The 26937-nt window shown below is 51.8% G+C and overlaps 1 protein-coding gene across 1 annotated transcript in view; it reads left to right on the forward strand.

Annotated features, from left to right (window-relative positions):
• The window catches only part of LOC115658819 (sodium/nucleoside cotransporter 1-like), a 54288-nt gene that overhangs the window by 22930 nt on the left and 4421 nt on the right, over window positions 1–26937 (forward strand). The window contains exons 13-16 of the mRNA XM_030578271.1: window positions 6043–6211; window positions 9423–9620; window positions 10349–10430; window positions 25843–25941. Coding sequence (XP_030434131.1) covers window positions 6043–6211; window positions 9423–9620; window positions 10349–10430; window positions 25843–25941 — 548 coding nt within the window. The remainder of the gene's footprint in view (window positions 1–6042; window positions 6212–9422; window positions 9621–10348; window positions 10431–25842; window positions 25942–26937) is intronic.

The raw sequence follows: 26937 nt of genomic DNA on the forward strand, positions 1-26937 counted from the left end.
ATGGGGCGAAGCTAGTGCACAGCTCCTTGATTTGTTGTCGCTGCAGACATTTCAGGGTTGTGGAGAGGTTCACCTCTTCCACGCCACCGTTACTGTTTTCTTTGTAGTAGACACCTTTAGGCCACTCAGCGTCATCTCCTCCCTGGGCTGTAAACTGGCAAACCTGTAAGTCTCTGGAATAAAAGGGCTTGAGAGAATTAACATTGTAAACTCTGGGCTTTAGGGAGGAATTGGGAAATGCTATGAGGTAGTTAACAGCTCCCAGGCACTCTTGGACTGTGAATGGCCCTTCCCATGATGCTTCCATTTTATGGGCCTGTTGCACCTTTAAGACCATAACCTGGTCTCCTACCTTGAAGGAACGCTCTCTGGTATGTCTATCATACCAGGCCTTTTGTTCTTTTTGAGCATTCTTTAGGTTTTCTCTAGCAAGGGCTAAAGAGTGTAGGAGAGTGCTTTGTAGGTTGCTTACAAAGTCCAGAATGTTAGTTCCTGGAGAAGGCGTAAACCCCTCCCATTGCTGCTTCACCAACTGTAATGGCCCCTTAACCTCGTGGCCATACACAAGTTCAAATGGTGAAAACTCTAAACTGGGATGTGGCACAGCCCTGTAGGCAAAAAGCACTGCTGCAACACTAGGTCCCAGTCATTGGAGTGTTTATTGACAAATTTACGTATCATGGCCCCCAAAGTTCCATTAAACCTTTTGACCAGGCCATTGGTTTGATGGTGGTAAGGGGTGGCAACCAAGTGATTCACCCCATGAGTTTCCCACAGTTCTTTCATGGTTCCTGCCAGGAAATTAGATCCTGAATTTGTAAGGATGTCGGAGGGCCAACCTACCCTGGCAAAAATGTTTGTTAGGGCCTGGCACACAGTGTTAGCCCTGCTGTTGCTTAGAGCCACTGCTTCTGGCCACCGAGTAGCAAAGTCCACGAAAGTCAGTATGTACTACTTTCCTCTGGGAATCTTTTTCGGGAAAGGACCCAGAATATCCACAGTTACTTGCTGAAATGGGACTTTAATTATGGGGAGTGGCTGGAGAGGGGCCTTGACCTGGTCTTGGGGTTTTTCCACTGTTTGGCACACCTCACAAGACTGGACATATTTGGCAACGTTCTTGCCCATCCCCTCCCAGTGGAAGGACTTCCCCAACCTGTTTTTGGTTCTGTTCACCCCAGCATGGCCACTGGGATGATCATGGGCTAAGCTTAAGAGCTTCCCCCAGTACTTAGTTGGAACCACCAACTGTTTTTGTGGGTGCCAGTTTTCCTGGTGTTCACCAGAAAGAGTTTCCTTATATAAAAATCCTTGTTCTACAACAAACTGGAATTGATTAGAAGAGCTGAGAGGCAGTGGGGTGCTCCGTGCCGCCGCCCAAGCTTTTTGAAGGCTGTTATCTGCTTCCTGCTCAGTCTGGAACTGTTCCCTTGAGGCTGGAGACACCAGTTCTTCCTTAGACTGTGGACTTGGGCTTGGTCCCTCTGGAAGAGATGTATGTGATGGGGTTGTTTTCGTTGCTGGTGAACCGCTCTCCGCTGGTGCACCAGGTGGTATTTCAGGCTCTGGCTGAGCCTCTTGGGTATGGTTGTTTGCAGCTTCTGCCAGTTTAGGCTCGCTGGCGCCCTCTGGCATTGGGGTCGAAGATGGGTTTGCAAGTGCTGGCATTAGTGCTGGCAATAGTTCTGGTGCTGGTTGCTTTTCAAGTTCCTGGTTTGGGAGTGGAGGCACTGTGGCTGTTTCAGTCGTTGGTAGGGGATCCGGGTCCACTATCTCTGTCTGGGTCTCGGGTAACACAGACGGGACCCCTGTGGACGGCTCAGGAACAGGGATAGGTCTGGAAGCTTGCCTGGTTTGGCTACGTGTAACCATTCCCACCCTCTTGGCCCGCTTTACCTGGTTGGCCAAATCTTCCCCCAGTAGCATGGGGATGGAATAATTGTCATAGACTGCAAAAGTCCACATTCCTGACCAGCCTTTGTACTGGACAGGCAGTTCAGCTGTAGGCAAGTCTACAGCTTGTGACATGAATGGGTAAATTGTCACTTGGGCCTTTGGGTTGATGAATTTGGGGCCCACCAAGGATTGGTGGATAGCTGACACTTGTGCCCCCGTGTCTCTCCACGTGATAACCTTTTTTCTGCCCACTTTTAAAATTTCCCTTCGCTCCAAGGGTATTTGAGAGGTATCTGGACCTGGGGATCATTGGTGTGATGGTGGTGTAATGAACTGCAATCGGTTGGGGTTCTTGGGGCAGTTGGCCTTTATATGTCCCAGTTCATTACACTTAAAGCATCGCCTAGTTGACTGGTCACTGGGCCGAGGTGGGTTACTGGAGACTGGTGAGATGGGAGAATAGGGCATCTGCGGCTTTCCTTGGGTTGTAGGTGGGGTCTTGGGTTGTCCTCGGTTGTAGGGTTTATTGTCGGTGTGCCCCCTGTGGTATTCACTCCCCTTGACAGTAGCTTTTTTTTTTTTGTCACTTCCACCCATTTGGCTTCAATCTCCCCCGCCTCGGTTACAGTTTTGGGTTTTTCATCTAGGATGTACCTTTTTATTTCCTCAGGGACACCCTCTAAGAACTGCTCCATTTGTATTAGGAGGTGCAGCTCATCCATATTGTTAACCTTGGTTCCAGATATCCAGGCCTCATAATTTTTTCCAATGTGGTAGGCGTGTCGGGGGAATGATACATCTGGTTTCCATCTTAGGGCTCTGAACCGCCGATGGGCATGCTCAGGTATTATCCCCATTCTGAGTCTGGCCTTGGTTTGAAAAAGTTTTTAATTGTTCATGTTTTCCTTAGGCATTTCAGCCACCACCTTTGCTGGTGGGCCTCCCTCTGGAGTTCTATCTGTCTTCTGTGGGCTGCCTTTCTTTCTCTTTTTTTTAGCTTCATTTTTTTTCTTTTAATTCCATCTCTTTTTGTTTTATTTGTAGTTCTTGTAGTTTCTTTTCCATGTCTTGCTTGTGTTCTGCGTCTTTGATTTGTGCCTCTGCCTCCAGTTTTGCCCGTTCCTGTTTCAGTGTGTCCTTGGTAGTCATGGTTCCTGCCCTCTGGTGTTTACTGCCTGAAATGCTGCTTCTTTGTTGCCTTTTTAGGGTTGCTTGGCAACAGACTTTTTAACACTGCCTAACTAGTTTTTCCCATTAAGTTAGAAAAAAAGAAATAACCCTTTCATTTGCAAATGTGTTTTGTTGGTGTAGCTGACTCACAGCTGGAGTCCTTTTGTTTAACAAAAGACTCTTGTTAAACTTAATGTCTGTGCCTTCAGGCAGTCTCTGTGCACAACCAGAAAGGAGAAAAGAAAAAAAAATGTTCTGGCTGTAGTTTCAAAAAACCCCTTCTCTCTGCTTATAAGCAGCTAGCAGAGAAAAAAGAAAAATAATAATCTTACTGGCTTTTGCTTTTAACTCACTGGCTTTTGGATTCTGATCCCAACGCTGCACACCATGTCATGATGTAATTCCCCAATCTGAACCTTAGAGTCCAAAAGATGGGGTACCAGCATGAATTCCTCTAAGCTTAATTACCAGCTTAGATCTGATAGGCTGCCACCACCCAAAAATATAGTGTTTTGGGGCACTCTGGTCCCCCAAAAACCTTCCCTGGGGACCCCAAGACCCAAATTCCTTGAGTCTCACAACAAAGGGGAATAAACTATTTCCCCTCCCCCTCCTTTCTTCCTCCCAGATCTTTCCCACCCTGGATACACTAGGAGATCACCATGATTCAAACTTCTTGAATCACAACACAGAGAAATCAGGTTTTTTCTCCTCCTCCCAGGCTTTCCCTCCCTTGGCTATCCTGGAGAGATAGACAGATTCAAGCTCCGTGAATCTAAAACAGATTCCACCTTTCCCCCCTCCCTTCTTTCTCCCTGTCTCCCACCAATTCCCTGGTGAGTACAGACTCAATTCCCTTGAGCCTCAACAAGGGGAAAAAATCAGGTCTTAAAAAGAAAAACTTTTAATAAAAAGAAAGAAAAAAAGTAAAAGTTGTCTCTGTAATTTAGATGGTAAATATTACAGGGTCTTTCAGCTTATAGACACTAGAGAGGAGCCTTCCCCCCAGCACAAATACACATTAAAATCATTCCAGCAAAATACACCTTTGCAAATAAAAAAACAATCAGAAAGACTAAACCGCCTTCTACTGTTACTTACTATTTGAATAGAAAATTAGAGAACCTGTAGGTACGTCTGGTTACCCTCTCAGAACCCAGAGAGAACAACCGACAAACAAACAACGCCAAACAAAGACTTCCCTCCACTGAGATTTGAAAGTATTTTGTCTTTTGATTGGTCCTCTGGTCAGGTGGTCCAGGTTCACTGCTTGTAACCCTTTACAGGTAAAAGAGACATTAACCCTTAACTATCTGTTTATGACACCTTCTAGTCTGGGTCCAGCAATTACTAACATCCCCTGTAGTTACTGTCCTTTGTTCCAATTTCTTTGGGGGTGGAGAGGTTCTCTCTTTAGCCAGCTGAAGACAAAATGGAGGGGTGTCCCAGGGGTTTAAATAGACTTTCTCTTGTGGGTGAACACCCCTCCCTCCCTCTGTGTAGAATCCCAGCTACAAGATGGAGTTTTGGAGTCACATGGGCAAGTCATATGTCCATGCATGACTCAGAACTTACAGGGAGCAGCCATGGTTCACATGCTACCTTGAACGTCTTCAAGTAGACTTCTTATGTGGATTGGAGCCTTCCAAGATCCATTGTCCATCAAGTGCTTCTTGATTGGGCAGTTAACTTGCACATTCCTTTCTCAAGAAGCTGACCAAATGCTTTACTAAGACTACTTAGAAATCAAGCAAGTACACAGCCAATATTCATAACTTCGAACACAAAAATGGCACATGCATACAAATAGGACGAATAGATTCAGTAGATCATTACCTTTACCGAGGTAAGTTACATGGCATATGTAGCAAAAAACATATTCCAGTTATGTCATATATACATTCATAAGCATATTTCCATAAAGCCTTAAGGGGTGCAATGTCACAGCCACCTCATCTGCCCCTTCAGCCTGCACTATACCATGAACACTGGGTTCTGACTCAAACACTCTCCTCTGGACTAAACCAGCCCTGCCTTTGCCCTGCAGGTCAACAATCGATGCATCCCAGCCCCCACCTCCTTTCAAAGTGTCCCCCTGTGGTGTCCAGTCCCTGATCACAGGATACTCACAGAAATTCCAGACCCTCTGGTCCCAAAGGAGCAGTATCCCCTAGTCAGCCTACCAGTCCTGTACCACACACAGCACTTGAGGACAATTATAGTAAAACAAAAGGAAATGTAACTGAGAGAGAATAGAGATTCAAATAGAAATAAGTGTGAGTGATAGAAACTAGTGGTTACAAAGAACAAAATCATAACTGTGACTCGGGCCTACACTTGCGAAGAGCTCCCTTTCCTAGGTTCCCATCCCAGAGTTCGGTCTTGTACAGCACTTGCTGGCCCCAAGGAGGCAGGGCTCAATACAGGAAGCATCCCGCTAATCAAGGTACCGTCTCAGTGAATGGATGCAAAGTCTTTCCTCACCCTGTAATACACTGACTCAGTCCTTTGTCTCTGTTCCCAGACAGGCCCAGCCCCTTGCTTCCCTGCCATTCCTGGTCACTGCCATGTGGTTGCGATGTTTGTAGTTTGATGGTTTTCCATTGACTTGCCTGGGTTGTTTCAATGGTGCAAAGCTGAGACACATCTGACGTAATCAGCTAGCCAGGGAGAGGCCATCACAAGAAATGAGAGTTCTTGGTGACTCTCTTTCACTGCAAGACCATAGGGATGTAATTTTCAGTATAGTTACATTTGTCCTTCTCTATTACCTGTACACAGATCTCATAGTGATTCTGAGTGCCGAGAAGTGACCTCACATGCTGCTTTTTATGGATTAGTCCCATGATAATGGTGTATTATTAGGAATAGTGAGTTTGTCAGGTCTGACATGAGCTGCTTTTAAAGAAGATTGAGCTCTTTGCCAGCTGGCACCACAGGGGTCCCTCACGCTGACCACTCTCCTTGTACCACCAGGGCTGAGCAGAATATCCTGGAAGCTGCCAGCAATGGTGCCGCTGCCTCCGTGGGGCTGGTCGCTAACATTGCAGCCAACCTGATTGCCTTCCTGGCTGTGCTGAAGTTCATCAATGTTGCCCTGTCCTGGTTCGGGGAGATGGTGAACATCAAGGAGCTTTCGTTCCAGGTACTGTCATGCCGGGCACCTGGGGGCAGCCCCACACCCACATGGACTCGCCCTATTCTGTGCTCCTGGTTCTGTCCTCTCCCTTGCCCACTACAGTGCTTCCCCTGCACCACAGCCACTGTGCCCCTTTCTCCCACAGCCTTCACTTCCCCTTGAAAACACCCAGTCTGCATTCTGCATGCGCCCCGCCCCCCAGCTCAAAGCAGAGCAAGAAGCTGCTCATCCTCCCCTCCTACCTAGAGTTGCCAACTTTCTAATTGCACAAAACTGAACGCCCTAGCCCCTCCCCTTCTCTGAGGCCTTACTCCTCCTCTGAGGTCTCACCCCCACTCACTCCATCCCCACCCCCCTCCTGTCACTTGCTCTCCCCCACCCTCACTCACTCGCTCATTTTTACTGGGCTAGGGCAGAGAGTTGGGGTCCAGGAGGGGTTTGGGCTCTGGGATGGGGCCAGAAATGAGGGGTTCAGGGTGCAGGAGGAGGCTCCAGACTGGGGCAGGGGACTGGGGTGCAGGCTTTGGAGTGGGAATGATGATTAGGGGTTTGGGCTGCAGGAGGGGGCTCCAGAATGGGAGGTGGTGGAGCTGAGGGGTTTGGCATGTGGGAGGGGCCTCTAGGCTGAGGCATTGCGGTTGGGGTATGGAAGCAAGTATGGGCTCTGGGCTGGGGGCGCTGGTTGTGGGGTGGGGCCAGAAATAAGGGTTCAGGGTGCAGGAGAGGGTTCTGGCATGGGGCAGGCATGTGTGTGGGGATGCAGGCTCCAGGAGGGATTTTGGGTGTGTGAGGGAGTCCGGGGTACAGGCTCAGGGAGGGAGTTTGGGTGTGAGAGGGGCTCCAGACTGGGGCAGGGGGTTGGGGTGTGGGAGGGGTGTGGGCTCTGGGAGGGAGTTTGGGTGTGGGAGGAGGCTCAGGGTTTGGGCAGGGCATTGGGAGGGGGTGCAGGCATGGGAGAGAGTTTGGGTGCAGGATGGGCTGCAGACTGGGGTGGGGGGCTGAGGGGAAGGGGCTCCAGGTGGTGCTTATATAAGAGGGCTCCCCGGAAGCAGTGACATGTCCTTCGGCTCCTAGGCATAGGGGCAGAAGGGTGGCTCTGTGTGCAGCCTCTACCCACAGACACCACCCCTGCATCTTCCATTGGCTGCTGTTCATGGCCAATGGGAGCTGAGGGGCCCCACACGGGGCCGGAGCAGTACGTGGAGCCTGCCTGGCTGCCCCTGCACCTTGGCGCCACAGGGACATGTCACTGCTTCTGGGGAGCCGCGTGAAGCCAGCTAGGAAGCCGCCCAGCCCTGCCACCCAGACTTTGCCCTCACTGGTCAGGCCTGTGCTGGGATCTCCACCATGGCCCCACTCTCACAGCTGTCACCACCTCCACCTGGACAGATCTCAGGTCTTCTGCTCTGCCTGCCTCCTCAAACCTCCTGACAGCAACAGTCCTGCCCCCCAGACATGTTGCTCCCCATTCAGCCTGCCCTGGCTCGCCTCCACTTCCATACTAAGGACTCCACCTCTTCTCTCCAGCCTGGCTCCCCCAAGGCCACATCTGGGCCCATCTCCCAAGCTCCTCCTGCTGCCCCATTCTAAGCTCCTGGCTGAGAGCATCTGCCGGGGAGGGGACTTTGCATTGTGTCCAGTATCTCCCTTCTCCCTCCAAAGTCCATCTCAGAGGCTCTGTCCTCTGAAAACCTGCATACCCCTGAGAATGACCCACTCCCCTCAGATACATGCCCCAATCCAGCCTCCTGGCAGTGCCAGATCTCACTGCACTGTGATCTCCACACAGCCAGACAACTCCCATCCAGTGTGCTGGAGCTTGTCTTATGCCACATGCAGCCACTGGACATGGGATGAGCCTGCCTCCCAACTCTCCTGGCTCAGTCTGAGTCCTGCTAGTGCCAGGAAGCCTGAGAGTGCTCACCACCTTATCCACCCTGCCCATTTCAAAACAGGCCTCAGGACAGCTCTAGGCCCAGCAGAAAAGGTGCCAAATTTGTGACAGCTGTGTTCTCCCAGTGGGCACTTGGTCAGCTATTGGGGGGGCTCTGGCCGAGAGGCAGAGCGGGGTGCAGAGAAAAGATGGGGTTAGGAACCTGAGCCTTCCCCAGTCCTGCCTAGGGTTGCCAACTTTCTAATTGCAGAAAACCGAACACCCTTGCCCTGCCATGCCCCTTCCCTGAGGCTCTGCACTTGCTCCACCCCTTGTCAAAGGCCTCACCTTTGCTCACTTTCACCAAGCTGGAGCAGGGGGTTGGGATTGTGGGAAGGGATGAGGGCTGTGGCTGGGGGTGCGGGCGCTGGGGTGGGGCCAGGAATGCGGAGTTTGGGGTGCAGGATGGGACTCCAGGCTGGGGGGCGGGGCTGAGGGGTTGAATTTGTGGGAGAGTGATCTGGGCTGATGCAGGGGGTTGGAGTGTGAGAGGGGTACAGGCTCTGGGCTAGGGGTATGGGCTCTGGGGTGGGGCCTGAAATTAGGGGTTCAGGGTTTGGGAGGGGGGTCCTGGCTGGGGCAGGGGGTTGGGATACGGAGTGCAGGCTACGGGGGCGGGGGAATTTGGGTGCCGGAGGGGGCTCAGGGCTGGGGTAGAGGGGTTGGGTCACAGGAGGGGGTGTGGGCTCCAGATGGCGTTTTTCTCAGGCAGCTCCTGGGAAGTGGTCACATTTCTCTTTGGTTCTTTGGCTCCTAGGTGAAGGCGCAGCCAGGGGGCTCTGTGTGCCCACAGGTGCCATCCCCACAGCTCCCATTGGCTGTGGTTCCTGGCAGCGTTCAGGGCAGGGGCAGCGTGTGGAGCCCTCCCGGTCGTGCCTCTGCCTAGGAGCAGGAGAGACATGTGGCTGCTTCCCAGGAGCCGGGCACAGAGCCTGCCTATGCCACCAACCTACTTTTAACAGCCTGGTCAGCTGTGCTGACCGGAGCCACCAAAGTCCCTTTTTGACCAGGTGTTCCAGTTGAAAACCAGACACCTGGCAAGCCTAGTCCTGCCAGGTGAGCACAGAGAGGCTGTTGCCCCCTAAGCCATGAGTTGCCTAAGATAGCATCACCCCTGTTTGGCTCTTTCTTCTGCTCCCATTAGGGGTCTGCTGCAGCACAGCACCACCAGAAGCCCAGCGCAGGCTGACCCTGGGCAGGAGGGTGGTATGCAATGGAGCAGCTAGGGGCGGGTTCTAGCTCAAACACATGTGTGTTAACCATCTCTGGGGGGCTCTGTCCCAGATAATCTGCTCCTACATCCTGATGCCTGTGGCCTTCCTCATGGGGGCAGACTGGGCAGACTCACCTCTGGTGGCCGAGCTGTTAGGCATCAAAATCTTCCTGAACGAGTTTGTGGCATATGAGCAGCTGTCGACGTACAAGAAGAACCGGCTGTCGGGGCTGGAGGAATGGAGTGGGGGTCGCAAGCAGTGGATTTCGGTGAGAGCCATGAGCTGCCATGCTGGGGAATGGGCCAAGCAGCTCGCATGGCCGCACCAGGCGTGAAGGGCAGCAAGCTGAGCTGGGGGACTCTGTCTGGGCAGAGGGAAATATTGGGGTAGCCTGTAGGGAGGAGGGGATGGGGGGCTCAGAGCACGGCTCAGAAATAATCTGCCAAGCATCTCAGACTTCCTTGCCCAGACAGGGCAAGCCTGGCCCTGCATCAGGCTTGAGGCAGAAAGAGAGCCAGGGCTTCCCAGCGAGGGCTGCAGGCTCCTTGGGAGGGCCAGCTGCCAGCAAGCAGGGACAGGTGTCTCTGATTGCTCCCAATACAAGTCCCCACATCTGGCTTGGCAGGTCCAGGGGCCACACAGACAGCACAAAAGCTGCCTCTGGACTCGCTGAGCTGCACTTGCCTTGGCAGACAGGTCAGGGCCTGAATGGCCAAAGAGAGCAAGCCCCTGGCCCAGGGTGAGTGCTGCCACACACTGTGCTGTTCATCCATGCCCAAAGGAGAGGGAAGGGCCATTCGGCACCATGGGTTTGCTCAGGGTCAGCTCTGGGGCCTTGGCTTCTCTATGCTATTGCCCCGCGAGGGGCTGTTGACTGTTTCACACAAGCTGAGGCCAGCAGGGTCAGTGTGGGGAGTGGGGGGAGGGGGTCACTGGGAGTAGCTCCCCTGGGGACACATCTCCACGGTGCCTCTCACCTGCTGTTGTGTTGTTTAGATGCGAGCTGAAACCATTACGACCTTTGCCCTCTGTGGATTCGCCAATCTCAGCTCCATTGGGATCATGCTGGGAGGACTGAGTGAGTTTGGCGCACGATGGGACAGGGAATTGAGAGCAGGGGTGAAGGCTGCAGTGGTATTCCTGGGGGAAGATCCCTGACTGAGATCGGGCCCCATTGTGCCACATGCTTCACTGCTCCGTACCAAGAATCAGGGCCCCATTGTGCCAGGCACTGCACAGACCCCGACTGAGATTGGGGGGCCCTGTCATTCTGGTGTGGCATAGACCCAGCATGTTCCTGCCTCAAAGAGCTCACAATCTGCATGAACAAGACAGACTGGTGGGAGGAGAAAGAGATGTCGCGAGGGGCAGTGACTTACCTAAGGTCACCCAGCTGCAGAACTGGAATTTACCAAGATCTCCTGACACCCTGCACCCAGGCCCCACTCCTCCCCTTTGTGTTTATACTGGACAGGCCACACAGTGCCTTTCTGTCCTGCTGGAGGAGCTCTGCACCTCAGCCCAGTGGGGGTAGGGATGGAAAGGGTGAGGTTTAGATTGTTGAGCACCAAGTAATTGTATCCTAAAATCACTAAAACCATCTAACTGAGAAAAAAGAAATGGGAGGCCAGCCCTTTCCCACTGTTCTCACGGCCAGTCCAGGGCTCTGACAACTAAAACCTAGTCCCGGGGGCTCTTTTACATACTCTAGGTGATACCACAGTTAAAACAAAGCATAAACATCCCATTTATTAACCAGGGTCATTCTATTACTTAAGAAAGGAAAAGAAAACATTAAACAGTGCAAAACAGAACATAAATGATCATGATAGTGCCGGCTGCATGCTCCAGACATGCTCCAGCCTGGAGTAAACAGGAGATATTGGGTCTCCTGGGTCTGTGGGAAGAGGAGGCTGTGCAGACACAGCTCTGAACCAGCTGCAGAAATGATTGACATCTGTCAAGTTTCCCTCCCACTCTGAACTCTGGAGTACAGATGTGGGGACCCACATGAAAGACCCCCTAATTTATATTCCACCAGCTTAGGTTAAAAACTTCCCCAAGGCACAAATTCCTTTCTTTGTCCTTGGATGTTATTGCTGCCACCATCAAGTGATTTAAACAAACATTTAGGGAGGGGCCACTTGGAGCCATATTCCCCCCCAAAATATCCCCCCAAACCCTTTCACCCCCTTTCCTGGGGAGGCTTGAGAATAATATCCCAACCAACAGGTTAACAAGGTGAGCACAGACCAGACCCTTGGGTTTTTAGGACACTAAAAACCAATCAGGTTCTCAAAAAAAGAACTTTATTATAAAGAAAAAAGTAAAAGAAGTACCTTGGTAAAATCAGGATGGAAGGTAATTTTACAGGTTAATAAAAAGATTTAAAACACAGAGGATTCCCCTCTAGACTCAATTTCAAAGTTACAAAACAGAAGTAAACCTCCTTCTTAGCAAAGGAAAAATTCACAAGCTAAACCAAAAGATAATCTAACGCATTTCCTTGCTATTCCTTACAATTTCTGTAATTTTAGATGTATCATTTCAGTAGGAACTGGGTTACCTACTTGGTCTCACTCTTTGTCCCAGAAGGGAACAAAACAAAGAGCACAAACAAACCCTCCCCCCAAGGTTTGAAAGTATCTTCTTTCCTCATTGTTCATAGAATCATAGAATATCAGGATTGGAAGGGACCTCAGGAGGTCATCTAGTCCAACCCCCTGCTCAAAGCAGGACCAATCACCAAGTAAATCTATAAAAGGAATTCCAGAACAACCTATTGGTGCTGAAAATGTATTCCTAACATTAAGCTTGCTCCAACTACAGTATATTGATTTCCTAACCTTTGTTAGTTTCATGTTTACAATAGTTACATAGCTGTAACAGTGCATATGAGTATTGCATTGACACAGAGAGAGACGAGCAGGAGTTGTGCCACTAAAGAAGGGATGGGGGGCAACTAGGTTAATTGAACTGATTGACTCCTTACAGGTAAGTGATTCTGTACCTCTGGCTAGGAGGGATTTGATGTTACTGCATACATAAAGGTTGTTACCCTTCCCTTTATATTTATGACAACGTCTATGAGCAGATTGGCAGGGGATACAGGAGAAGGGGTAGGACAGGGACCAGCAGAAGTGCTGCATGAAAGCCAAGGAGCTGCAGGAAGCATACCAGAAGGCCAGGCAGACCATCAATCAATCCAGTGCTGAGCTGCAGACTTGCTGCTTTTACAAAGAGCTGCATGCCAGCATTGGCGGACACCCCACCACCCACAACAGCACCATGGATACCTCTGAGGAGCCTGAATTCCAGGCCCCTGCTGTGACAGGAGGTGGTGGACAAGGAAAATGGGGGACAGGCAGCTGGGAGATCCAACTGCACAGCAAGCCAGGACCTGATTTGACTCCACTACAGTCCAGCCAGTCCCACCAGTTGAGCATGGGCAAGTCCAATGCAGGAGAAGGAACCTCAGGTAAGCACCCCGTGTAGATACATTTTCAATTAAAGGGATGCCTCCCAATATAGCAGGACACCATCTTTTGACTTTTTGTTAGTAGCTAACTGCTTTTCAGTCCTCTCTAGAGTTAGGCAGGGGAGCCATGTGGAGCTGTTTGTTTATGTACACAGGGATGTCCCTTGAATCCTTCTGAAATCTCAATGACATTTCCATGGAGGTCCTCTGCAATCCTCTGCCAAAGGTTTCTAGGGGAGGACTGCCTTATTTCTTCCTCCGTGGTAGGACACTTTGCCATGCCACTCAGCAATAACTTCAGCAGCTACCTTTGCAGTATGCAGGCTAGCAGCATATGAGGCTGGATGGCTTCGGGATGCCAGCAGCAGCTGTGAGCTTTATGCCTTTGTCACTCTCAGGAGTGAGATATCAGCTAAAATCACCCCCGCCTGTGGAACACGGTGTCAGTATTCAGTGCAGTTGCCCTGCACTACTAGAATCATGTGTCTGAGCAATTCGCTCCTCATGTCCCCAACCCCCAGCAGGCCACACTCACTGTGTGGCTGGTGCTGCGACAGGTGCCATGCACAAGCCATCCCAAGCCGAAGTAAGAATGTAGTGCTCACAACTTTCAGGGACCAAGGGGAGTGAGGTCTGCATCTTAAGTTTTGCTTTTTGTAGTGAATATGCTGACAATGGTACCTGTGTGTGTTGTATCTGCAGCTGCTGCCCTTGAGGCCTTCAGGGTCACCTCCTCCACACCCATAGCCCAGATAAGGAGGAGAAAGAAGATGACTCGGGATGATACATTACAGAAGATCCTGTAAGCCAGTGCTGCATCGGACCATGAGCACAGGACCTGGAGAAGGAACATTGTGGACAGCCTGGAGAAGGAGAAAGTGGAGAGGAAAGAAGCCCAGGAGTCCCAGCCAGAAAAGAAGAGGGAGATGCACCAAGACATAATGGGGCTTCTCAGGCAAAAAACACAGAAGCTGAACACTCTGGTGGACCTGCAGATTCAACCATCCCATTGGTTGCCTCCTTCTGCAGCTCACTGAGAACTCGATATTGAGACCTCCCTATACCCCTCTCAACATTCCACGTAGCACCAGGGGTCACTGCACTATCCCTCCCATTCCAACCCAGGCACATTAAAGAAAGTCATAGCTTCTCATACGCTGACCTGTGAAAGCCACGGTAGGCGCAGGTGTAGCTGAAATGGACATGAATGTTCTTTCCCCTTCATAAGTTCTACTCTCTTAATTAATTTATTAAGCTTTCAATGAGATTTGTTTTAAAATTGAATGTAGTTTTGTTTTTGCATTGATTTTGTTACAGAGTAAAATTATATTAGTTCGAACATAATTCATCTCTATTAGTTCACAACATATGCTGCTGACTGCTCAGAAGTTCTGAAAGAGCCCCATTACTTGTTATTGCACAGTGTCATACAACTCATTCAGAAACAAAATTAGTGCGTTGACAATGTTATATTCCTACATGTACAGCAATGATTCCTACCAGGCCACAAAAGAGCAGGGCCAGGTAGAGCACATTACAACACCACAGCACTACTCTGGCTCACTGTTAAAATGGTCTTTCAAAGCCTCCCTGAGCGGTATATAGCTCTGCGCTGAGCTCTTGTAATAGCCTTTGAATCTGGCTGTTCAAATTCAGCAGAGAGCTGCTCCGCCTCCGCCCCCAGCCAAAACGTTCCCCACTTTGCTTCACAGATATTATGCAAGACACAGCAGGCAGCTATAACAATTGGGATATTTTTCTCATTAAGGTCCAGTCTCGTGAGTAAACAATGCCAGCAACCCTTCAAATGACCAAAAGCATATTCCACTGTCATTCTGCACCTGCTGAGCCAGTAGTTGAATCGTTCCATGGTGCTGTCAGGTGGCCAGTGTATGACTTCATGAGGCAGGGGAGCAAGGGGTAGGATCGCTATTCGCATTTCAACATTGCCAATGGTAATCCGTCAGTCAGGAAAGAAAGTCCTGGCTTGCAGCTTTCCAAACAGTCCTGTGTTCTTATGGATGCTAGTGTCATGCACCTTCCCTGACCAGTTCACACTGAAGTTGGTGAAGCGTCCCTGGTGATCCACCAGCGTTTGCATAACCATAGAAGAGTAGACCTTTCTGTTGATGTACTCTGTGGCAAGGTGCTTTGGTGCTAAAGTAGGGATATGCATGCCATCTATGGTGCCCCTGCAGTTCGGGAACCCCATTGCTGCAAATCCATCCACTATGTCCTGAACGTTGTCCAGAGTCAGAGTCCTGTGCAGCAGGCGGCGATTAATGGCCCTGCACACTTGCATCACAACGGCCCCTGCAGTGGTTTTCACGACTCCAAATTGATTTCTGACTGACTGGTAGCAATCTGATGGTGCAGATTTCCACAGTGCGATTGCTGCTTGCTTTTTCACTGTCAGTGCAGTTCTGTTTGGTGTCCCTGCGCTGGAGGGCTGGGGCGAACTCAGCACACAGATTCAGGAATGTGGCCTTGCGCATCCAGAAGTTCTGCAGTCACTGCTCATCACCCCAAACCTGCACCCACCAGCCAGTGCTTGTTTCTTGGGCCCAGAACTGGTGCTTCACTATCTGAAGCTGCTCCGTGACCACTGCCAAAGACCTTGAATTGGTTCTCGCTATGTCGCACAGCAATCTGTCCTCCAAGGAATCATCACATTCCCCACTCATTCGGTTCTTCTTGCAGCTCTGCAAATACTCCAGAATCATTCGTCCTGTGCTTACAACGCTCACGACAACAATGCAGATGTATATAGGCTCCAGGCTTCTGTCACAGGTGGCAGACAGCGAGGAGGGCCATGAGGGTTTGTAGGATTTTGAAAAAAGGCGCAGAAATTATGGGATGGAAACAGTTGCAAACTGGTCAGTTGACCCCATGCTCCCAGTCACCCCTGTGAAACTCGTTTTGGCTCCGTCGTGCACTGCCAAATCTTCCCAAAAGACAGTATGCTGGACAGTGGTGAGGTGCACATTGGGATGCCTATCCATGGTGCACTGCACTCTGCATCGATGCAAGCACTCCTGGTGAGTATGCGCATCATGGACACAAGCAGCCAAGTATACACGTGCACAAGTGATGTACTGACTGCAGCTGCTGCATGCCAATGTAGCATGAGTCAGTATAAGTTTGTGGTGTAGACATGGCCTCTCTCCTCTCCAGGATTGCGTGATCTTACTATTTGGTGATTAACAGGAGAAACTGTGAACTTTGTAAGTTACTGCAGCATTTCCATATCCCAATAAAATCATTACCGGACAGTTTAACTCTAACCCCTTGGCAAGACTTTTGGCTACTTCCATCTCATCATGTTGAAGTTTTGGTTGTCATCAGGCTGGTGCCTTCTTGAATCGTCCCAGTTCTTATCTGTCTTATTTCAGCTGCAGTTTTTTTGCTGTTCTGAGTGTGTGTTTGGAGGTGAGAGCAGAGAGTTTGGTTCCCTTTTTCTCTCATAAGTTTACAGGAATGACCAGACACACCTTAGAGCCGGATTGGCTTTCAATATTCTCTGCTGTCCTTGCACTGGTTCAGCACCTCATGGGTTGCTTTTGGTGATTCTGTCAGCTCCTGAATATGTGTCTGTTTAATGAATATACAACACAAGTTTAGTTGCCTTTGTTCTTTTGTGGCAGAAAAGTCTCACGTAACCTTAAGGCCTGGTCTACACTAGAAATTGAGGTCTACACTGGAAAATCCACACCCCTGAGTGGTGTTGTGAAGCCGATCTAAGTCCCTCTGTAGACAGTGCTACATCAACAGAAGAATTCTTCCATCAACCTAGCTACTGCCTTTCATGGAGGTGGATTACCTATGGCCACAGGCCTAGGCGTCGACTTTCCAATGTGCTGGGGAGGGATCGGCCCCTGGCTCTGCCCAGGCCCCACCACCGCTCCACCCCAAGGCTCCACCCCTGCTCTGCCTCTTCCCGTCCACACCCCACCCCTTCTCCTAAGCCCCCCCTGCCTCTTCCTGCCCCTGCTCCGCCACGGCTCTTCCCACCCCATTCCGCCCCCTCCCCTGAGCGTGCAGCGTCCTCACTCCTCCCCCTGAGCCTCCCGCATGCTGCAAAACAGATGATTGCAGCGGGCAGGAGGTGCAGGGAGAAAGGGGGAAGCGCTGATTGGTGGAGTCTGCTGGCAGGCAGGAGGTGCCGGGAGGAAGAGGGGAGTGATAGGGGTTTGCTTGTGTGTGCTCAGCACCCACCACTTTTCCTTGTGGGTGCTCCAGCCCCAGAGCACCCACAGAGTTGGCGCCTATGCCCACAGGTGAGCCCTTCCAGTTGGCGTAGGTATTGTGCACACTTGAAACGCTACAGTTCTCCTTCACATTTGAAGAATTAAGATTTTAGAGTGTTTATAAAAGAAACCCACTTTACTCCTGGTTTATGGTTCTGACAAGACATGCCTACACATGACATCCCTTTTTCGGTCTCAACACCTCTTTGATGTCAGGACCTAAATAGCTGCAAAATCTGTTGTTTCAGAATAAATTATATTTTTACAGTTTGCATTCAGAGAGGCCTGTGGAATGCTCCAAAGAACGCATCAGTCACCAATAGACCCACAGCCCCATCCTGCAGATCGCAGGCCAAGAGCAAATCACATCGAATATCAAGCTGCAGTCCAAGGCTCATAAACATGATGCTCTCTCCCTTGACACTTGGCTTGTCTCTGAGGGGCAGAAAGCAGGAGCCTCCTGGAATTACTTTGATTGGTTTGAACATCTCACAACACAACTAACTAACAATATAAGCATGTAGTGAAATAATTCGGGCTGTCAAGCGATTAAAAAAATTTATCGCAATTAATCGTGCGATTAAAAAATTAATTGCACTGTTAACAATAGAATACCATTTATTTTAAATATTTTTGGATGTTTACTACATTTTCAAATATATTAATTTAAATTACAACACAGAATACAAAGTGTATAGTGCTTACTTTATAGTTATTTTTATTACAAATATTTGCACTGTAAAAAACAAAAAAAACTGTTTTTCAATTCACCTCATACAAGTACTGTAGTGCAATCCCTTTATCATGAAAGATGAACTTAAAAATGTAGAATTATGTACAAAAAAACCCCCTGTATTCAAAAATAAAACAATGTAAAACTTTAGTGCCTACAAGTCCACTCAGTCCTACTTCTTGGTCAGCCAATCACTCAGACAAACAAGGTTGGTTACAATTTGCAAGAGATAATGCTGCCTGCTTCTTTTTTACGTTACCTGAAAGTGAGAACAGGTGTTTGCAAGACACTATTTTAGCTGGCATTGCAAGATATTTACATGCCAGATTTGCTAAAGATTCATATGTCCCTTCATGCTTCAACCACCATTCCAGAGGCCATGCTTCTATGCTGATGATGGGTTCTGCTTGATAAGGATCCAAAGCAGTGTGAACTGACGCATGTTCATTTTCATCATCTGAGTCAGATGCCATCAGCAGAAGATTGATTTTCTTTTTTGGTGGTTTGGGTTCTGTAGTTTTTGCATCAGAGTATTGCTCTTTTAAGACTTCCAAAAACATGCTCCACCCCTCATCCCTCTCAGATTTTGGACGGCACTTCAGATTCTTAAACCTTGGGTCGAGTGTTGTAGCTATTTTTAGAAATCTCACATCGGTACCTTCTTGGCATTTTGTCAAATCTGCTGTGAAAGTATTCTTAAAACGAACATGTGCTGGGTCATCATCCGAGACTGCTATAACATGAAATATATGCAGAATGCAGGTAAAACAGAGCAGGAGACATACAGTTCTCCGCCCAAGGAGTTCAGTCACAAGTTTAATTGATGCATTATTATTTTAACGAGCATCAACACCATGGAAGCATGTTCTCTGGAATGGTGGCCGAAGCATAAATGGACATACGAACATTTAGCATATCTGGCAAGTAAATACCTTGCCATGCCAGCTACAAAAGTGCCATGTGAATGCTTGTTCTCACTTTCAGGTGACATTGTAAATAAGAAGCAGGCAGCAGTATCTCCCATCAATGTAAACAAACTTGTTTGTCTTAACAATTGGCAGAATAAGAAGTAGGACTGAGTGGACTTGTAGGCTCTAAAGTTTTACATTGTTCTGTTTTAGAGTGCAGTTATGTAACCAAAAAGAAAATCTGCATTTGTAAGTTACACTTTCACAATAGAGATTGCACTTCAGTACTTGCATGAGGTGAATTGAAAAAATACTATTTCGTTTATCATTTTTACCATGCATATATTTGTAATAAAAAAAAATAAAGTGAGCACTGTGCACTTTGTATTGTAATTGAAATCAATATTGAAAATGCAGAAAAAAATCAAAAATATTGAGTAAATGTCAAGTGGTATTCTATAGCTATAAGTGTGATTAATCGTGATTAATTTTTTTAATCGTGATTAATTTTTTTGAGTTAATCGCATGAGTTAACTGTGATTAATTGACAACCCTAGTAATAATAATTTAATTCTACCCATTTTTGCATCAATATTGACGTTTCTCCTGCATGGAGGGCAGAGGCTGGGGGGCAGTGCCCACCCCTTGCCACAGCCATACTGTCCCACGTATACGTCTAGATTTCTCCCATGCAGGAACTACTTTCCATGGCACAAGGAAACATTTTTTGCAGGGACTTTCTGCTTCCATCATGTTATAGTAGATTTTGGAGACACCATAACACTGTAGAAAAGACGGTTACTCACCTTTGTAACTGTTGTTCTTCGAGATGTGTTGCTCATATCCATTCCAGTTAGGTGTACGCGCCGCGCGTGCACATTCGTCGGAAAACTTTTACCCTAGCAACTCAGTGGGCCGGCAGGTCGCCCCCTAGAGTGGCGCCACCATGGCGCTCCATATATACTCCTGCCGGCCCACCCGCTCCTCAGTTCCTTCTTGCCGGCAACTCCGACAGTGGGGAAGGAGGGCGGGTGCGGAATGGATATGAGCAACACATCTCGAAGAACAACAGTTACAAAGGTGAGTAACCGTCTTTTCTTCTTCGAGTGATTGCTCATATCCATTCCAGTTAGGTGAATCCCAAGCCTCACAAAGGCGGTGGGGTCGGAGTGAAATGTGGCAGAATAAAACTGCCGAGCCAGAGGCTACAGCCTCTCTTGACTGCTGAACCAGGGCATACTGCGAAGCAAAGGTAAGGACCGAGGACCAATGGAGCTTCGCGACAGGTCTCGTGGGTAGAAACAGGAGCCAGCAAGGCGGCAGATGAAGCCTGAGCCCTGGTAGAATGCACGGTGATGTGGCTTGGGGAAATATGAGCCAAATCATAACAAGTGGGGATGTCCGCCATCACCCAAGATGAGATCCTCTGAGAGGAAAACAAGCAAGCCCTCCCTTTGGCCCGCTACCGGGGCAGAGCTGGGGCACCTTAGGAAATGATTCTGTCAGCACAACATAATGCGAGCACTCCACAGATGTCCAAGGAGTGCAACGGTTATGCCCATTGTGTTGAGCTGTGGGTAACATGAAAGGCCAAAACACCTTAGGGAGGAAAGCCGGGTGCGGTCATAACTGCACCTTGTCTTTGTGGAACCTTCGTAAGAGCTCTGATATCAGAGACCCGTCTGGCCAAGACTAGGTTGAGGCCCCAGGGCGGGGCTGGGCGGCGCACCCGAGGGTGCAAGCGCTCCAAGCCCTTGAGGGACCTCGAACCCATAGTGGGACACTGAACGTCCATCTTAGCCTGCTGGAAGGTAGGGATGGCTGCTGAGAGTATCCTCAGCGATGATACCGCCAGATCCTGCCGCTGAAGGCCAGAGGCAGGCCAAATAGAGGGGATCGAGACCTCAGCAGGAGCAAGATCGAGCGTACTGCAGCTGTAAAGGAAACGCTTCCACCTGGCTCGGTACGTTGACCAGGCGGAAGGCTGCCTGTCACCCCGACTCAGGTACGTGAGGCGAAGAGGCTGCAGGTCCAAGTGACGAAGCCTGTCATTGCCCTGAGTGATGAGGTCTGGGCTGACAGGCCGAGCAACGTGGTATGTCAGTGCTGCCTGGACCACTCTGGAGTGATCATGATGATGCACGCTCCGCCCCTGCGGAATTTGAGCAGGACGTAACGAACCAGTGGGAACAGCGGGAAGGCATAATGCAGTTGGCCGTTCCACGGCATCAGGAATGCGTCCAAGATCGATTCCGAGGAGAGACCTTGGAAGGAGCAGAACACCTGGCATTTCCTGCACTCGCGGTGAGCGAACAGGTCTGTGTGAGGAACCATTTCCACTTCCGGAAAGCGGGACGCCTCACATGGGGCAGAGTGATGACTCGTAAGACAGGAAAGACCTGCTGAGTCAAAGAGATAAGACGTTCCGAACGCCTGGGAGAAAGGACGTCGCCAGCTCCATCGAGTGGGCCATGCAAAAGACCCGGAAATGGATGGCCTCCTGACAAAAAAGGGGGGAGGACTATGTCCCCCCTGAATGCTTATGAAGCACCTGGCCATTGTGTTGGCTGTAAACACCGAGATACAACGGCCTCGCAGCTGCCGATGGAACCCCTGGCATGCCAGGCGGACTACTCTCATTTTTGGGGCATTAATGAGGAATGCCAGCTCCCTAGAAGACCGAAGGCCTTAAGCTCGGAGGTGACCATGAGCACTCGAGCAGAGAGATGATGCGTCCGCCGTCAGGGGCAGTGAGGGCTGGGGCGGATGAAACCGCATCCTGTCCACACCAAGGAGGGAGTTAGCCACCACTCTAGGGAGCCTAAGGCGTTCGAGGGAACGGTGACTACCATGACCATTGGCTCCCTGTCCAAGCGGTACGCCGAGGTGGGCCGGACTTGGAGAGGACGGAGGCGGAGCTTGGCGCGTTTGGTTACAAACTTGCGGGCAACCATGGACCCAGGAGACTGAGACAAGAACGAGCTGAGGTCGTTGGGAAAGCCTTCAGACCTCAGATGATTGATGCCATCGCCTAAAACCGCAGTTGCGATAAGCAGGCTCCGGCTAGGTAGGAGACCAAGATAGCCCCTAGGAAGCCCAACCTCTGCGTGGGAACCAGAGCGGATTGCTCTATTAGTAATCATCAGGCCTTGATCTGTGAATAAGACCGTGACGATGCCCACGGGCTGAGTGGTTTGTGTGTCAGAGTCTCCTCGGATAAGCGAATCGTCCCAATACGGAAAAACGCATATCCGACATAGCTACGGTAGGCGGCGACTATGGCCGTAAACCGGGAGTATTCACCGCTGGCTATAAAGCGGAGGCATCTCCCATGCGGAGGGAAGATGGCATTGCAAAAGTACGCGTCCTTCCTATCCAGGGCGGCATAGTAGCCCCCCGGAGGCAAGGATGGAATAATGGTTCCCAGGGATACCATGCAGAACTTCAACCTTATCCCAAACCGGTTGAGTCCATGCAGGACCAGGGAGGTCTGACCTGTGGTCGAGTGGGGGACTAGGGCATAACGGGAGTAAAACCCCTAGCCCCTTTCGTCCGCTGAAGGGGAACAGGGCTGGAGCAATTTTAAGGTGGTACCTATGCTCCATCGTGCGCAGGACCCAGCGATCTAAAAGTAACTGGGGCCATGCCAGGAGAAAGCGGGATCAGGATCCCGTCCTGCGACTGGTACACCGCCCTCCGGCGAACCTTGGAAGGTCCGTCTTTGGTCTCAGTGGTAATTGCGAGGGACCTTGACTTTGGCTTTTTAGGGGGCCTGACGTTTGTCTGCGACCACCTTGGCCTTGCCGTTTTCCAGAGTTCTGCCTCTGGCTAGGCACAGAGTATGGCGGCTGGGGCCATAAAGGCCTGCGTTTGGTCGCAGGCGTATACATGCTGAGACGCATTAGGACCCTATTGTCCAGCAGGCTTCGCAGTCTGGGGCTGTCTCTGCCGCGAAGATGCCTTTACCAACAAAGGGTAAATTCTTTCCCCCGTCCTCCAAGACGGCAGCGAACTCTAGGTGGGAGGTTCGAGGGAGAAACTCCTCCACCCAGGTGCTATAATTATCGCAGCTAAGCAAGGCTTGTTGCTTTGCTACCCAGAGGTGCAGGGCCCCTGCAGAGTACACCTTGCATTCGCCAAGGCTCTTTCTGCTTCGGGGCTGGCGCCCGCTGGCCATGATATCAGGATCGTGGTCCTGAGCATAAAATCCGCGCATATGGGGTGACACGGATGCGTGTCCGGACGGCCATGGAGGTACTAAAAGAGGGCACGGGCCGAGTCTCTGACTCACTCGGACCTTGCCCAACTCGGCACCGGGGACCGGCATCGGGAGGCGTATCGGTACCTGGAACGAGATCCAGACCCGCAACCAGAACAGTGTCGGGAGGTCGACCGAGATCTCGAGGCTCGGAGAAGAGCTACAGGAGGCAAGGTACCTGCCCCGGTGCCAGATGTCGGAACGGTGCCGATAGCGGGTCAGTGAACGGGATACCGACCGGTGCAGTGAGTGTGACCAGTACCGAGGAAAACAGTACCGGGACTGCCAGTGGTGTCCGGCGTGCCGACAGGACTTGGAGCGTCTGCGGGACCGTGATCATAGACGGTGCCGCTCTGCTGTACTGACAGGGGACAGTCCCTTGAAGAGACTGTATTACCCGTACCGGCGGTGCCCGGGTCAGGCAGCACTGACTCCGTCATGGCACTGAGAGCCCTCGCCGTTGGTAACATCTCCGGCGCGCAGGGAACAGCAGGCTCAACCACAGTGCGTACTGGGGAGCTGTCAGGCACCGGATTCGACGGCCCTCGTGGGGCCGGGATCCATGGTACCGAGGTCATCAGAGCTTCGGTAGGTGCCGGTGCCGGGAGAACCGAGTTAGATAAGCCGTCTGGCTGGGGTGCCGTCAGCACTGAAGCAGCGGGAGTAATACGCTCAACCACGGCGCGTGCCGGGGAGCCGTCGGGCACCGGATTCTACGGCCCTTGCGGGACCGGGATCGACGGTGCCGACGTCATCGGTGCCGCAGCAGGTGTCGGTGCCGGGCGATCCGACTTAGACTAGCCCTCTGGCCGCGGTGCCGTGGGCACGGAAGCAGCCGGAGAATTAGCTCGACCACGGCGCGTGCCGGGGAGCCGTCAGGCACCGGATACTACGGCCCTTGCGGGACCGGGATCGACGGTGCCGACGTCATCGGTGCCGCAGCAGGTGTCGGTGCCGGGCGATCCGACGTAGACGAGCTCTCTGGCTGCGGTGCCGTTGGCACGGAAGCAGCCGGAGAAATACGCTCAACCACGGCGCGTGCCGGGGAGCCGTCAGGCACCGGATTCTACGGCCCGTGTGGGACCGGGATCGACGGTGCCGACGCCATCGGTGCCGCAGCAGGTGTCGGTGCCGGGCGATCCGACGTAGACGAGCCCTCTGGCTGCGGTGCCGTTGGCACGGAAGCAGCCGGAGCAATACGCTCAACCACGGCGCGTGCCGGGGAGCCGTCAGGCACCGGATTCTACGGCCCGTGTGGGACCGGGATCGACGGTGCCGACGCCATCGGTGCCGCAGCAGGTGTCGGTGCCGGGCGATCCGACGTAGACGAGCCCTCTGGCTGCGGTGCCGCTGGCACGGAAGCAGCAGGAGCAATACGCTCAACCACGGCGCGTGCCGGGGAGCCGTCAGGCACCGGATTCTACGGCCCTTATGGGACCGGGATCGACGGTGACGACGTCATCGGTGCCGTAGTAGGTGTCAGCACCGGGCGATCCGACTAGACGAGCTCTCTGGCTGCGGTGCCGCTGGCACGGAAGCAGCAGGAGCAATACGCTCAACCACGGCGCGTGCCGGGGAGCCGTCAGGCACCGGATTCTACGGCCCTCGTGGGACCGGGATCGACGGTGCCGACGTCGTCGGTGCCGGGCGAGCCATCTTAGACGAGCTGTCTAGCTGTGGTGCAGCTGGCACAGAAGCAGCAGGAGCAGTAAGCTCTACCACGGCGCGAGCCGGGGAGCTGCCAGGCACCGGATTCCCTGGTCCTGGGGGACTGGAATCGACGGAGCCGAAGTCATCGGTGCCTCTGCAGGCCGGATAACGCAACTGAGGCGAGCTCTCTGGCTGCGATGCAGGTGGCACGGAAGTAGCGGGAGCAGGGGGCTCAACCACGGCGCGTGCCGGGGAGCCGCCAGGCACCAGCAGGAATCGTAGACTCTCTCGACCTCGGAAGAAGGGAACGGTGCCGAGTCGACATCGGTGCCGGCGACGGTCGGTGCCGGAAGGCCTTGGTGGTACCGGCGGGGTCCGGTGCCGAGGAGGCGCTTCTGCCCGCCGCTTGAACATCGCTCCGCGCCCAAGGTGGAGGGGCAAGTGAAAGTCCCGCACCTTTTTGTTCTCGGCTTAAAAGCCTTGCAAATGGGGCACTTATCTGTCAAGCGTGATTCCCTGAGGCACTTCAAACAGGAGTCATGTAGATCTCTCTCCGGCCGCGGCTTCTGGCAAGCCGGGCCCCTTTTGAAAACCCGGTGAGCCATGCATGGCTCCGGCACTGGGCTCATGGAAGGGGCTACTTCCTGAACCCCGCTAACTAAACTAACCATGTTAGCAAGGAAAACACGTATACCATACAAATATATATATAAAAGTGTTATAACTGCATAATTATATACGAGAAAACGAGTAGCTAGGGAAGTGGAGGTCAGCTAAGCCGCGCTCCACTGTTCCAACGACCGACACGGGCGGTAAGAAGGAACTGAGGAGCGGGTGGGCCGGCAGGAGTATATATGGAGCGCCATGGTGGCGCCACTCTAGGGGGCGACCTGCCGGCCCACTGAGTTGCTAGGGTAAAAGTTTTCCGACGAATGTGCACGCGCGGCGCGTACACCTAACTGGAATGGATATGAGCAATCACTCGAAGAAGAACTAGCCCCACCAGTTGGGCATCCTGGGTTACATGGGAGATCGAAGGGCATGCCTGGCACCAGGCTGAGGGGTCATCCCAGGCTAGTGCTGGGCAGGGGCTAGAAGTCCCTTGGTGGCTGCCTGCCACCTGCACAAGCCCATCCAGGGCACAACAGGCAGATGAGCCTTTGCCTTCTTGAGCACAGGGCCTTTCTCACCACATTCTGTCCTCTGCTCCCTGCAGCGTCCATGGTTCCCCAGCGGAAGAGTGAGTTTGCTAGCATCGTGCTGCGAGCGCTGCTCACCGGGGCCTGTGTCTCCATGCTCAACGCTTGTGTCGCAGGTACGGCCCCAGCTAGTTTCACTGTCCCGGGCGCCTGCTGGGATGGGCCCCTGAAGGGTGGTGGGAATGAAGGGAGGGAGGGAGAGAGATGGCTGTTAGGCTCACAGTGGTATGCGCTCTCCACTGGCTGATGTCTCTCTCTCTCAACATGCAGCCTCCCTGGGAATCTTCAACAAGGACTAGGCTGAAACCCATCAAACTCATTTTCACTTGTGACCTAAGCGTGGGGTTATCGGGTGTCTGGTTTTTCAACCGGAAATTCCAGTCGAAAAGGCGACCTGGCAGTGTCCAGTCAGATGTACTGAGCAGATACCAAAAGTCAGGTTGCCACAGGTCGGGGGGGAGGCTCTGTCTAGGTCATCAACCCGTGCCAGCCCCTGCTCTGCTGGGCTGCCTCCTACCTGCACCTCAGGGGCAGGCCCTGAAGCAGAGGGAGCCCAGCTGTGGAATGAGGAGGATTGAGCAACGAGGAGGGAGGGAGGGGTGAGAAGTTCAAGTAACGGGTGGGGGAAAGAGGAATGAGTGGGCGACAGGCCTTGAGGGAAGAGGCGGGGCTGGGGGCGCGACCTGGGGAAGAGGCAGAGCAGGGGCAGGCAGGGTGACCAGAGGGCAAGTGTTAAAAATCAGGACAGAGGGTGCGGGGTAATAGGAGCCTATATAAGAAAAATCCCCCAAAATCGGGACTGTCCCTATAAAATCGGGACATCTGGTCACCCTAGGGGCAGGACCTTTGGGCGAAAAGACGGGGCAGGGGCAGAGCCTCAGGGGGAAGAGGTGGGGCAGGGAGAGTCTGGTTTTTAGAAATTAGAAAGTTGGCAACCCTACCTGAGCCAGGATTGGTCCCCCCTGTCAACAGAGCAGAAAGGCCCAAGTGTTAACCCACTGCCATTGGCCTCTGACCTCAGATCAAACCTTGTCTGTGCTAGGCAAAGCAACAGCGGGGTCAGCCCCAGGTGCAGCTGCCCCAGTGCCGACCAGCGACCTAGCTTGACCACG

Source organism: Gopherus evgoodei, chromosome 10, assembly GCF_007399415.2.
Source record: "Gopherus evgoodei ecotype Sinaloan lineage chromosome 10, rGopEvg1_v1.p, whole genome shotgun sequence".
NCBI lineage: Eukaryota > Metazoa > Chordata > Testudines > Testudinidae > Gopherus > Gopherus evgoodei.